We start from the raw sequence: 14374 nt of genomic DNA on the forward strand, positions 1-14374 counted from the left end.
AGCCATAGGCTACTGCATATGGCAAAATTCACACAAATCTCTTTGTGGCCCAAAAATAGCCAGGAACCCGTGCAAGGACCCACTGTCTTCACTGATGGTTCAGGGAAAACAGGAAAGGCCATTGTTACTTGGAGGGACAGATCTGAGTGGCAGGTTCTGGAAGGTCATGAGGATGGGTCAGCCCAATTGGTTGAATTGAGGGCTGCTGTCATGGCATTTGAGAGATTTTCCCAGGAACCTTTCAACTTGGTCACAGATTCCGCCTATGTGGTCGACAGCGGTTGGGTCATTTGGTTTTGAAGGAGGTCGGTAATCCTGCCTTGTTTCATTTGCTGAAGACCTTGTGGTGTGCCATTCAGGCCCGGGTTCATCCATTCTATGTTCTGCATGTGAGGAGTCACACCAATTTGCCAGGCTTTATAGTGGAAGGTAACGCGAGGGCTGACAAGCTGGCTAACCCAGCGTGGGTAGCGCCTCAGCCTGATACACTCGCACAGGCCCAGGCATCACATGGGTTTTTCCACCAAAACGCACATACCCTGCAGAAGCAGTTTCAGCTGACACCAACTGAGGCTCATGACATTGTTAAGTCGTGTGACGACTGCCACGCACTTGCTCCACCTTTGCCGGCAGGGGTGAACCCCAGAGGCCTTAGGGCCTTGGAGCTTTGGCGGACCGATGTCACCCAGATTGCCAAGTTTGGCCGGCTCAAGTATGTGCATGTCACAGTGGACACGTTCTCCTCTGTGATGTGGGCTTCGGCTCACACTGGGGAGAAGGCCCGTGATGTCCTCGCCCACTGGAGGCAGGCCTTTGCTGTTCTGGGCATACCTTCTGCTGTGAAAACCGACAATGGTCCTGCTCACGCATTGCAGAAGGTGCGGCAGCTCCTGCAGTTGTGGGGTGTCTCACACAAGTTTGGTATCCCTCATTCTCCGACTGGTCAAGCTATTATAGAACGCGCTCATGGTACTCTGAAGCAGATTCTTCAAAAACAAAAATGGGGAATGCAGGGTGAAACCCTGCACAGTCGGTTGGCAAAAGCTTTGTGCACAATCAATCATCTCACTGTGCCGCAGAAGTCAAATAATCCTGTCATTTTGAATCATCATCTCTCGTTGCAGGCTGTGGACGAGGCACATCAGCCTCGAGCGAAGATTTGGGTGCGGAATTTAGTCACCAAACAGTGGGAAGGTCCCTATGACCTTATCGCTTTGGGGCGCAGGTATGCTTGTGTATCCACAGATACTGGGGTATGCTGGGTACCTTTGAAGTGTGTTTGCCCTGACCTGCGACCGCAGAGACAGAATCCGGCCGACAGGCAAGATGGAAACCGTGACCAAACTGAAAGGCATCACGCAGGTGAATCATTGCGTGATGACTGGGATGCAGACAACATGAGTGATCACCGATAATTCCTCCGCAAATGGACACTGAACATTGTTCATGTTTTCTTTTTCACATTGTTCATTTTCTTTTCTTTTTTTATTTTTTTAAATGGAAAAGGGTGAGATGTCGCCCTGATTTTTAAGATTTTCCAAGCCTTCTGATGTTGACATTCTTGTAACAAACTTTCTCACACACTTTTTGTAAATAACTCATTGTTTTGCATTCTTTTATGGAGGAGGAGAAATTTAATGGATTGTTGGTTTGTCCAGTGTCATTGGAGAGGTGGCACTGTCACCCTCCAATCCACTTTCACTTTTGGAAAACTATAAATGTCGGAGTCAGAAAATGAACTTCCCTTTTTTCTTCACCTGGAGAGCAGCAGTGTGCGCTTGTGTTCTTATGTGTCCTATAGTGACAGTATCTTTCTCCAGGCAGCAACTGACAGAACCAGAGGACACAGTCTCAAGCTGCGTCAAGGGAAATATAGGTTGGATATTAGGAAGAAGTTTTTTACAGAAGAGGTGATAAAGTTCTGGAATGGTCTGCCCAGGGAGGTGGTGGAGTCACCATCCCTGGACGTGTTTAAGAAAAGACTGGATGTGGCACTCAGTGCCATTGTTTAGTTGAGGTGTTAGGGCATGGGTTGGACTCGATGATCTTTAAGGTCTCTTCCAACCTTGTCATTCTGTGAATTCTGTGAATTAGTGACTGGTTTGTGTTTAACAGACTTCAGATGTATGCATCTGATATCTCTATACATTGGCAGCTTTTATTTGCAAAAAGAATAACATTGTATTGCCCTTTATTTAAGTGAGTCTTTGCTACTGGTTAGGATAATTTTTATGAAAAGGAGTCTTTTTTTTTACTGAATTTTTCTCCAAAGATGCACAAAGTGGATGCTTTCACAGAGATGCAACAACATGGGAGTTTTGGAAAGTGTGAGAAACAAACCTCACTCTTGAATATTTTTAAAAGTTTAATAAGGGATAATATGGGACAAAATAACAGTGCTGGGTGCTTGGCGATGGCCAGAGGCACATCAGCTAACCATAGCAACTCTTCTTATATATTTTTTCTATTGCATTGGTTAAATACATATTCATAAAGTGTATACATATTTAAACATTTCTTTGAACTCGTTTACATGTTCCAGGAATTCTTTAGCTTGGTTCGACCGCTGACCCGCCTTTTTAGAGCACGTGCAGTAATCATGGATGTGGTTTTGCAGGTCATGTGTCACTTCCTCACAAAGGCCCCCTGTTCTGTGGTTTCAGCAGACAACAATTATTGATAGTCGAAGGGTCAGTAGCAGGGGTCCTCATCACATCCATTCCTTAAATGTTATCTGACCATGCAGATGGTTTTAGCTATTTTCATTATTCTAAGTTTACCACAAGTACTTTAAATCAACATCAGCTATTTCACAAATGTCTGAGTTATTTTCATTATTGTCAGTTAGTTACAAAAATAAAAGCATTAGTTATTATTTCACAACTACAGCTACTTCTGCAAAAGTTAACATTATAATGCACAATACATAGCATCCACTTTAATATTTGGGAAAGCTAAAACTATAATATATGTTTATCACACTGTCTACAAACTAAAATATCATCCATAAATGATGTTCTAAGGATATGAGCTACACAGGGGCCAGGGCATTGGCCACAAAAAGCTGACAAATTATACTATATCAAAAGCAGTTAAAAGTGATTACGAACTGTACTATATCAAAATTGTTGTGATTAATAATAATTTGCGAAAGCCACCAACTTCATAGTTATTTATAACAAAGTCTTTCTGGATTGTAATGTGAGAAACGACTGCTCATTTAAAAAATTTAATGGGTTTATTAAACCTTAACAAAAATACAACAAAAGGACTAAATAAGGAAAAGCAGGCCTGAGAACTGCCCTTGTGACTGCCCACCACATGGCTGGCTCAACTTCAAGATGGATGCTTTGCCTTTTATATCTCTAGCCCCTCCTTTAGCCTTGTCAGTCAACCTTGCTGTCCAGTGGTAGAAGTCACTTTCTTACATTCTGATTCGAGGTCAGGTGTTGCCATAGTAACAAGCCAACCTTCCCAAATCCCCGGATTACCAAGACCATCCCATGATAACACATACTGGGGGGAGCACATTGCAGTAACATAACTATACATTTATAAAACTTCTTTTACCATACATATAAAGTTTACCCCTTAATTGTGAGAGCCAACCATTTACTCATCTATAACAGTAAGAAGTGTTTTCACAGTCATTTCTCAAAAACCAAATAATTTCTTATCAATATTTTGTTTTGTCTTAGATACTGTTCTTGCATGTTTTTTAATATTTAACTGTTGCTACTCTTTTGAGAGACTGTAATGTTACGGTTAATGGCTTAAGCATTGTTATGAAGGACTTTTTGCCCATTATGGCAAAACTGTATATAAAAATATAGTTGAAAAAGTGTAGTAGTGTGGTTCAAAGAACAAATGTAGCTTGAAGTTTGGCAGTCCATATTAGAACAACTGTATTTGGTTTGTGTGGCAAGGTTTTGGCAGCAGGGGGCTACAGGGATGGCTTCTGTGAGAAGTGCTGAGAGCTTCCTCCATGTCCAGCAGAGCCAATGTCAGCTGGCTCCAGGACAGACTTGCTGCTGGCCAAGGCTGAGCCAATTAGAAATGGTGGTAACACTTTTGTGATAACATATTTAAGAAGGAGGGAGGAAACTTCATGAGAGCAATTGCAGCCAGAGAGGAGTGAGAGTATGTGAGAAACAACTCTGCAGACAGCAAGGTCAGTGAAGGAAGGGGAGGAGCTGCTCCAGGTGCTGGAGCAGATTGCCTTGCAGCCTGTGCTAAAGACCATGGTGAAGCAGCCGTGCCCCTGCAGACCATGGAGGTCTTCTGACTATGTATAAACTACACTTTATATGTCCCAGTTATTGATATCTTGCTGGTTTGTTTTGCATCTCTTTCCTGAAGTTTCCCTTCTTTTAAAGAGCAGAGACCAAGTGTCAAAACTAATAGTGGGTGAGTCTGTTTTCTCTTTCATGTTTCAGTACAAGAATGGTAGTTGTCTAGTGATGATAGTGTATGAAGGCCAGAGAACTATTTAGAGAATTCAGTAAGCCTCATTTTCTATTTGCTTTCAGGTGGAAATGGAAATATCTTACTGCCTTTCATTCTTCACAGGGTTACACATCCTTTTGGAATGATTGCATCTCTTCGGGATTGCGTGGCTGTATGTTAATTGAATTGGCATTGCGAGGGCGTCTTCAGTTAGAGGCTTGCGGAATGAGGCGTAAAAGTCTATTGACAAGAAAGGTAAGTGGAGGAAACTGGTCACATTTCCTTTCGTGTCATGCTTCAGGCAATACAGTAGCTATAAATAAAGGGTGATTGTAAGAAATACACTTTTTTTTCTTTATATGGGTGTTGAAAGTTAGGATTTTTTTTTTTTTTTTTTTTTTCTCGCTGTTTGGAATTTTGTCCCATTTGTTGCTAAGAGACAATAACGACCGGTACTTAAGAGAGACAAATGGATGTAGCCGGGGGCGGGGGGAAGGGGTAGGGGTAGGGGTAGGGGTAGGGGTGCAGCTGGAGGCACTATCTTAGCTGGGGAGCTTTCTCTTGGGAAGGGCAGAGATTTTGGCTGGGGGGTGAGGGGATGGGCTCGGCTTGTCTCTTGCTCTTGGGATGGAAGGGGAGACAGGCTGCAGTCGCTGTGGGAAGAATTTGCCACCACTGCGGGGTTCCATCTCCTGCTGTTTTCTACCATGAATGAAGCTCTGCTCATAAGAGCAGCCATTGGACTGGGACCTTATTAACACCCTACCTCACTGGAAAGGACCCTCACCATCTACTCAGGTGCCTCAGGGGAAAACCCAGTGCTCCTCCCCCCTCCAAGGGAACCTCTCCCGACCATGTTTGGGAGCCTGGCTGCTGCTGCCCCAGCCCCACCCTTTCTCTGCCACTGCTCTGAGTTTTTTGCTACACTGTAACTCCTCACCTCCTGCCTGCTGGGACACCCTGTGGCTCCTGCTACAGCTGCAGAGTTTCTGTTACATTTTGTTTGCCACCCCGGGGTCTGCTTGCCTCTGCCATTCTAGCTTACTGCTTCCAAGGTTAATGCTACAGCTAATTTCGCTATTTGGAGGGGCACCTGGACCGGCTGCCCCTGTGAGGTTGTAAAGGAAGCCCCTTTTCAGTATCTTACTCTGGCTGTGCCCACCATTACCCACATAAAGAAGCAACCACAGCGCCCCCTGCAGCTGCGGGAGAATTATCACACCTGCTTGCCTGGGAGTCAACAGTGCCCCTGCCGGCTGTGACCATAACTACACCAAAGGGGAAAGTGCTTGACAGCTGAGAGAAGGCTATGGTTGGGTTTCTGTTCTTGTTTGTTGTTGCTGCCTGTGGAAAATGCCAATCACTTGTATCAAAATTTTAGACGTTTAATAGTAATAAAATAGTAATAAAAATTTGGAAAATAAGAATTTGGACAATCAAAGTTAGGACAATAAAAGACAATAAAAAGCAAAGAATTACGGACATCCAGGTGCTTTTTGCACTCTGCCACAAAAGCACACCTTGCTAACAAAGGATTAACCCTTAAAAGCAATAGCCTGCTGCATAATTATATATCTCATACATGATTCAAACATTCCTTTCAAAAATAGGGGTGTTTTCTGGTTATTGTCACCTTCCCCTCCTCATCTTGTAAATCAATTCCTGTGGCTCCTCGAAGTCTGGAAGAAGTCTGGTTTTTCCTGATAGGGAGGCAATAATTCTTCTCTTGAGATTTGGTGTCTTGTTGCTGTTCTCTGTATGCGAAGAATCTCTTAATTATTCATTCCTTGAGCTAGTTAGAAAAATTATCTTACATCACATAGTACCTATTTTAATATTATGTTATAGCCTAAAACTATATTTACCACACTACTTAAAAAGATTAATATAGCACTACAGCATAACTTTCCAACATAACACATATAGTATTCATTTTAATATTTGTGAAGACCCAGTCATATAATATGCATTTTTCACACTGCCATTGTTGTTGTTTTTTTGCCTTGTTATACATATACCTACTAGCAAAGAACTGTTATTCTTTTCCCCATATCTTTGCCGGAAAGCCCCTTAATTTCAAAGTTAGAATAATTTGGAAAAAGGGGTGCATATTTTTCATTCCAAGGGAGGTTCCCACCTTCCTTGGCAGACACCTATCTTTCAAACCAAGACAATGGGGATAGGGATTCTGAGTAGTAACCTAAGGTAGGTGCCAAGTTATTACCCAAAATGTTTTAATGGTGAGCTGAAGTACCTTGTAAAATCTTCTGCATTTGTTCTCTGTTCCTGTTTGTTCTCTTGATGTGTTCATGCTGCACACAATCAGTTGGCAGTGGCTCTGGCCAGGGTGCTGTGGCAGCATTTGCTGCTGAGAAGCCAGTAGCACTAGTTCTAATCTGCTGAAGGAACTGCATTTTGCAATGCTCGTGAGATGTTGGTTGGGGCTGAGAGACTCAGGTGTATTCTGAAAGTCACAAGTTTAATGCTGGTGTATACAGTGTTGCAATTAGTGCTTGCAGTGCATGTGTTGGGGTTTGAGTTCTCCTTTTGTTTCTTTCTCTTTGAGAATTTTCTCCCATTTCTTGTTGCTAAGAGACAATAATGACTGAGTACTTAAGACAGACACAAGAAGTTTCCCCTGGAAGGGTGCATCTGGCTGCCCTCTTATCTGGGAGGTTTCTCGTGGAGGGGCAGAATACCCCGAGAATTGGGCTGGGGAAAAGGGGTTGGGTGCAGGTCTCACCTCTCTCTTGCTCTCGACTTTGGAGGAGGACAGTTGGAGCTGCTGCCTGGGGGGAATTCGCTACCACCGCAGGAGCCCAGCCAGGTCCTTCTTCTGCAATGGGGTGAGCTTTTGCTCATGAGAGTGTTATAAATGATCAAATCAGGAGCCAAATTTATAAGAAAATTTAGCAATGATTTATTAGATTGTCAGCAAAACAGAATTTCAATCAGAAAAAAAAAAAAAACCACCACAGCCAAGGGCAGCGTCAACCCCGGGATCGGTGCTGGGTGAACCTGGATCTGACCACCAAAATGTCAGTCTCCCCCTCGGTTCATGCCGGCTGCTTCGCGCATCGAGCTTTTATACAGTTTATTCTGCCTGAGGCAGAGATGACCGAATGTTCCTTTGTGTCCCTTCACATGCAGAACTGGGGCCAGACATGTGCAGGGTTAGACAAAAGTCCAGTTCCAGGTGTCTAGATGTCGTCAGAGCACTCCGGAGAAGTCGGCATTCACATGTAAAGGGTGGCGCCAGGTAATCAGTGTAGTAGATGCAATCTTCGAGGTGCGAGATCACTCATGCATTCCAGGGAAGTCGGTGATCATCGCTTCAGGAAGGTTCCATTCATACGTTAACAGACTCGATATTATCTTAACGTTGTCCAGGAACTAATTGAATAAAAATAAGACTCTGCTCCCGGCTGAGGTGGTCAAAAGACATAGCTTAGATTTTACAATATTTTATACATTAATAGCGTGAATTATCTCTACCATATACTACAAGAGCAACCACTGAACTGGGACTTTATTAACACCCTACCTCACTAAAAAAAAGGGTTAACACCATCTGCTCAGGTGCCTTGAGGGAAAAACCCTGGGATCCCCGAGCCCCCTCCCCCTCCAAGGGAGCCTCTCTCTCCAGGCTGTGTTCAGGAGCCAGGTGGCCACTGCCCAGCCCCTGCCATTTTCTCTGCCACTGATCTGAGGTTTCTTTGCTGCACTGTAATTCGCACTCCCTGCCTGCTCAGACACCCTACAGTTCCAGCTACAGCTGCCGAGTTTCTGATACATCCCATCTACCACTCTGGGACTTTGCTCATCCCTGCCTTCCCAGCTTTCTAGTTTGAGATCCCTGCTACAGCTCCTTTTGCTATCCAGAGGGGCCACTGGGATCAGCTGTCCCTGGGCGTTGATAGAAGAAGCCCCTTCTCCATCCCTTTCTGCTGGCTGCATCCACCATTGTCCATGTGGAGAAAAGATGGCCGACTAGTGCCACAGCGCCCTCTGCAGCCATGAGGGAATCATCACACCTGCCCTGCCAGCACCCCTGCCAGCTGCAACTGTAATTACACCAAAGAGGCAAGTGCCTGCAGCTGAGAAGGCTGTAACTGGGTTTCTGGTTCTGTTTTTTGTTGCTGCCATAGTTGCTGCTGGTTTTTTGCCCTATTATAGATGCTAGCAAAGAACTGTTATTCCTTTTCCCATATTTTTGCCTGAAAATCCCCTAATTTTGAAGTTATAATAATAACTTGGAGGGAGGGGGGTCATATTCTCTGTTCCAAGGGAAGTTCCCGCCTTTCTTAGCAGACACCTGTCTTTCAAACCAAGACAGCATGGAAAGGAAACAATCCTTGTTCCTTGGGCCCATGAGAACTCTAACTGTATGTAGTTTAAGCATGTGACCACTGTATTAACTTTCTTGTACTCACTGACCTTTAAGATGGGCAAATTTTTGAGGTTCTTTACTGAATTACACTGAATATTTGAAGCACCTTACTTTATTACTTTTGGCACTGGATCTTTTTTCTTAGTACAAAATGTGCAAAGTCACACTGTTTGAAGAATTTTTACTTGATCAGCATTAGAAGATACTTGTAAAATATGTTTATTGAAAACATGGTCAAATGTTGTCTATCCATCAGAAATAAATTCTCTTTTATGGTACATTTCCCTTTCAATATTATCCCTTGCTAAATTCCCCAAGCTTCTCCCAGCTTCTTCCTCTTCTGAAGAATTGAATCTGTTCAGACAAACAGCTCCTAATTTTTTAGCTTCATTTAAGCATATTCAGCATTGATTAGTGTCCTGGAGTGACTTTATGATGCTGAATTGTATCCCCATTCGTCTGTTTAGCCCAGAAATAAGTTTTGCACCTTTAAGACTGGTTCCGAGAGCAAAGGGGGGAGAGAAGAAGCATGGAGTTTGTAATCCAAAACTACGCTTGCTCCCCCGCATCCTTCTTGTGGACAGTGTTGTCTGCAGCACTGACATACAGCAGGACAGAGCTCTCCTTTGTTTGTTTTTTTAGCTAGTTTTTAGCTAGCTGAGGCAGAGAAGTTCCCTGGACTGTGGTTTTTTTTTTTTTTTCTTGGAACTGTTTAAACCTGGTCTGGACTGAAAACCCAGAAGAGCACCAGCAGCTCACACCTGTGGCCCACCAGGCTGGGCCTCGGCTACAGCATTTCCAGCACCGGAGGGACTGATAACAGACTGAGTGAGCTGAGCTACAACCCACGAAAAGGACTTACTGAGTTTGTCATCTCTTCAGAGTGGCAAGATGTTTTATTGTTAAATATTGTTCAATTTTGCGCTGGTGAATGCTTTGTCTGTTAAATAAACAGGCTTTTTTTCCACTTTTCTCCAAGGAAATCTTTTTCTGAACCACTTGGGGGAGGGCCCACTTGAATTTGCTTTCTAGAAGAACCCCTTTGGAGGTTTTGGAGGTTTTCTCCCAAATTTGACCTAAACCAGGACAGATACATTTTTTGGCACCCAATGTGGGGCTTAGACAAAGTGGAAAAAACCTGTACTGATTGCATTTTAGTTGTACTTACTCTCTATTGGGATAAAGTAGTCAGTTGCCATGTTGCTTGAATTCATAATGTCTCTTGGGCCGGAGGCCTTCACGTGTTTCTGGTCCCTAGGCTTTTTTATGGTTTTAATACTTTTCTGGTCCCTAGGCTTATTTTCTTATCTGGGGATAGATGCAAGAGATGCTTCATCTTTAGCATGGCTTAATTGCAAAGCTGTATTGTGGAAAATTAAAATTGAATATTCTGTATAATTGAAATGTCAGCAGTTGAATACAAGGCAAATGTAGTACATGCTAAATCACTAAAAAAATGGAAGAAAGAAATATTCATTGCAGTAAAGCTAAGGACCATCATCTGAATAAACAGGATCTTCTTTGTCTACATCAGCTCATTTATTAAAGAGAGAAAAGATATCCTCTTAAAAATGCTTAATCCTAGAATCGTCATGGAATCATGGAATGGTTTGGGTTGGAAGGGACCTTAAAGATCATCTTGTTCCAAACCCCTGCCATGGGCAGAAACACCTTCCAACTGACCAGGTTGCTCAGGACCCTATCCAACTTGGCCTTGAACATTTCCTAGGATGGGTCATCCACAACCTTTCTGGGCAACCTGTTCCAGTGCCTCATCACCCTTACAGGAAAGAATTTCTTCCTAATATCTAATCTAAATCTATCCTCTTTCAGTTAAATCCATACCTCCTTGTCCTACCACTACATGCCCTTATAAAAAGTCCTTCTCCAGCTCTCTTGTAGGTCTTCTTCAAGTATTAAAAGGCCACAATTGGGTCTCCAAATTATTATAATTTTGAAATTAAGAGACTCTCAGGCAAAGATATGGGAATAGGAATATCAGTTCTTTACTAGGAAAATTAACAATACAAATGCAATAGTACAAACAAACAAACAAAAAAACGCTGACAGAGTCAGAATGCGACCTGACACTCTGTGAGTCAGGGTGTTAGTAGCAGTCTGATTAAATGGTGGCTGCAGTCCTCCTGGAGTGACAGATGTGTTTCTGTTGAAGCAGTGATCCTGTAGAAGGGTGTAGTTTTCTTCTGAAGGTCCAGTGGTGGTGTAGATGGGCCTGGCCTTCCTCTGGGAATCCAGTGGAGAAGAAAGCTGCTTCTCTTGGAATCCAGTGGGGAAAGGTTCCTGGTGTCCTAAATCTCAGATTATATCCAGGTAGGAATGCTTGGCTCCTCCCCCTGGGGGGAGCATCTCACAATGGGATGATGTAATTTTATCAGTCATGCAGTGAGACTCAATGGCCCATTAACAGAAGATATCTCCCCAGAGGGAGTATTGGTTGTGGAAGAGATAAACTGCTCAATTTACAGAAGATAACTGTCCCACCTCTAACAGATGGGAAATAGAATACGCACATATCTTATAACTGAAGTCAAATAGGCATTTAATAATAGACAAATATCTAACAGCAGTAAATATCTAACAATAATAACTAACAGCAGCAATGTTTTGCACAGCTATCATGCGAAGAAGAATAATGATTATTAGGAACAGTTCTTTACACACAGAAGAGGAATCATTTAAAACATGTTTTTGTCTGCACCAGTCTCTGTTTTTTCAGTTGTTTCAGGATCAGAAGCCTTCTTAACTCTGGAATAGTGAATCCAGGATCCTTTGCCAGAAACTTTGGCTGCGGTGAGGGTAGTCAGCATGACTTGGAATGATCCTCTCCACCTGGCTTGTAGAGGATCACTGTCCTATTACATTTAAATATCCACATGTTCCGTGTGGTCAGTCTTTGGAGACAGGGACAACACACACACCCCAAAGCTCCATGTGACAAACAGCGTGTTTTATTGTTGAGAGCTTTCTTTTATAGGGAGTTCAAAACTCCCGGGTCTCAACTGCCTATTGGTCTGATTCCCACACAGCCTAGCTCCTGACCAGTGAGATGTCTGCAGCCCAGGATGGAATTGGATTGGGTGAAGTCCCTGTATAGATTTAAATCCAACCTATCCCTGCCTCATCTGAGGACCTGTTTTACCGCTAAGCTGGCCAAGGTTGAAGGTCTGATTCATTTGGCAGCTACAAGCTATCTGCCAACTGTGATACTGTCCCCCCACTTAACATAGACCCAGTCTCTAGGTTGGAAGGGATGTGCAGGTGTGTCCAGTCCTATGGGTCTGGATAGGACAATGTATTTCTGGAGCTTCTGCAAAGTGGCACCTAAAGCCATTAGATATCTCTGTAAATCAAGTTCCCCCTTCATGTGAATTTCACCTGGAATATGTGGAATCTGATATGGCCTACTATAGAGTATTTCATAGGGACTGATGTTATACCTCCGCCTTGGTTGTATGCAGATTCTCAGTAATGCTATAAGCAAGGCCTGGACCCATTTCATGGATGTTTCCTGACAAATTTTGCTAATTTGTGTTTTGAGAGTCTTATTCATACGTTCAACTTTACCACTTGCTTGGGGTCTATAAGGTGTATGCACATCCCAAGTAATTCTCAAAATCCAGCTAACTTCTTTAACCACTGTTGCAACAAAGCGTGGTCCCCTATCTGATGACATCCTCAAGGGAACCCTGAACCTTGGGATTATATGATTGAGCAAAACTTTCACCACTTCCTTGGCTGTGTTAGAGCAACAGGGGTAAGCTTCTGGCCATCCACTGAAGGTGTCAACTAATACAAGTATGTACCGGTATCCCTCTTTGCGTGGTAACTCCACAAAATCTATTTGCCAGTAATCTCTAGGAAGATCTCCCGTCTTTGTCACTCCTAACACAACTCTTTTTCTAGTGTCAGGGTTGTTTTTATAGCAGATTTCACATTTACTCACTACTGATTGTACAGTCTCAGTTATTCCCTTTCCTATTACTACCTTTTTTAGGTGTTTTAGAAGATTTTTTACACCAAAATGCGTGCTTTCATGTTCTCTCTGGGATAGCTCCCGAAGGATCAGGGGTGGGACTACAACCTGATTGGCTGGTGTAACAGCCCATCCACTTTCTCTGTTTTCAGCTTTAAGAAACTTAATTAGTTTGTGGTCTGCTTGATCATATTTTGGGATGAACCCTGACAAAACAATCTCATTTTGTGGAATTACTGCAAGAATACCTTTTTCTGCAATTCCTCTTGCTGCTTTATCAGCAAAGTGATTTCCCAATTCTGGAGTGGTTTTCCCTTTTTGGTGACCTCCACAATGCATGATAGCTACTTCTGCGTGTTTTTTAATGCTCACTAATAGGGCAAGTATTTGTTCAGCATGTCTGATTTGATTACTTTGAGTGTTCAGAAGTCCTCTCTCCTTCCAGATGGCTCCATGGGCTTGGACAACAATAAATGCATATTTAGAGTCAGTCCATATATTTACCTTTTTTCCTTCACTCAGGTCTAGGGCTCTCGTCAGAGCAATCTGCTCAGTTTTCTGTGATGACACATCTGCTGGCAGGGCCTTTGCCTTGATCACCTTGTCCTGTGTGGTCACTGCATAGCCTGTCATCCTTTTGCCATTTTTCATGAAGCTGCTCCCATCTGTAGAAAGCTCCCAGTCTGGATTTTCTAGGGGCATGTCTTTCAGGTCTGGTCGTCTGTAATAGACCTCTTCAATTGTCTGCAAATAGTTATGCTCAGGCACATCATCAATTAAGGTGGAGGACAGAAACATGGCAGGGTTAACAACAGAAGTGGTTTTCAAGGCAACATCATCCTGTTCTAATAACAGTGATTGGTATTTAAGCATCTGGTTGCCGGACAGCCAATGTCCCCCCTTTTGTTTGAGTACAGCTGCTACAGCATGGGGTACACACACTACAATGTGTCACCCAAGGGTGAGTTTTCGGGCTTACTGGATCAAGATGACAGTAGCTGCCATGACTTTTAGGCACCCTGGCCAGCTTTGACTAACATTGTCTAGCTGTTTGGAAAAGTAGGCCACAGCCCTCCATTGGTTCCCGAGGCACTGTGCTAGTACCCCCAAAGCCACATTCAGTCTCTCATATGTAAATAGTTCAAAAGGTTTAGTTAAGTCTGGCAGTCCCAGTGCTGGAGCTGACATCAGAGAGTGTTTCAGCTGTTTAAAAGCTGCTCTGGTGTTTTCAGTCCATATGATAATTCTTTTTTCAGCTGCTTTTAATGCTCCATATAGGGGTTTTACCAGCAGTCCATAATTTGCTATCCACAAACGACACCAACCTCCCATTCCCAGGAAAGCTTCCATCTCTTACAGTATGGGGCTCTGGGAGTCAACAGATGGCTTCTTTCTGTTTTTTGCTGAGCTGTCGGTGTCCACAGAAGATCTCAAGTCCCAAATAAACTACTGCTTCTTTGACAATCTGTGCTTTGTCTCTAGAAACTCTGTACCCACTCAGTCCCAAGTTTAATAAATTTATGGCAAATCATATACAATCATCT

General features: G+C 43.2%; 1 protein-coding gene across 2 annotated transcripts in view; it reads left to right on the forward strand.

Annotated features, from left to right (window-relative positions):
• Positions 1-14374, forward strand: part of LOC139586161 (Golgi phosphoprotein 3-like) — a 141780-nt gene that overhangs the window by 56195 nt on the left and 71211 nt on the right. For both annotated transcript variants that reach the window (XM_071419370.1, XM_071419369.1), the window contains one exon: positions 4570-4701. In XM_071419370.1, coding sequence (XP_071275471.1) covers positions 4570-4701 — 132 coding nt within the window. The remainder of the gene's footprint in view (positions 1-4569; positions 4702-14374) is intronic.

The sequence above is a fragment of the Agelaius tricolor genome, unplaced genomic scaffold, assembly GCF_023055355.1.
Source record: "Agelaius tricolor isolate 1412-34295 unplaced genomic scaffold, bAgeTri1.0.p SCAF_105, whole genome shotgun sequence".
NCBI lineage: Eukaryota > Metazoa > Chordata > Aves > Passeriformes > Icteridae > Agelaius > Agelaius tricolor.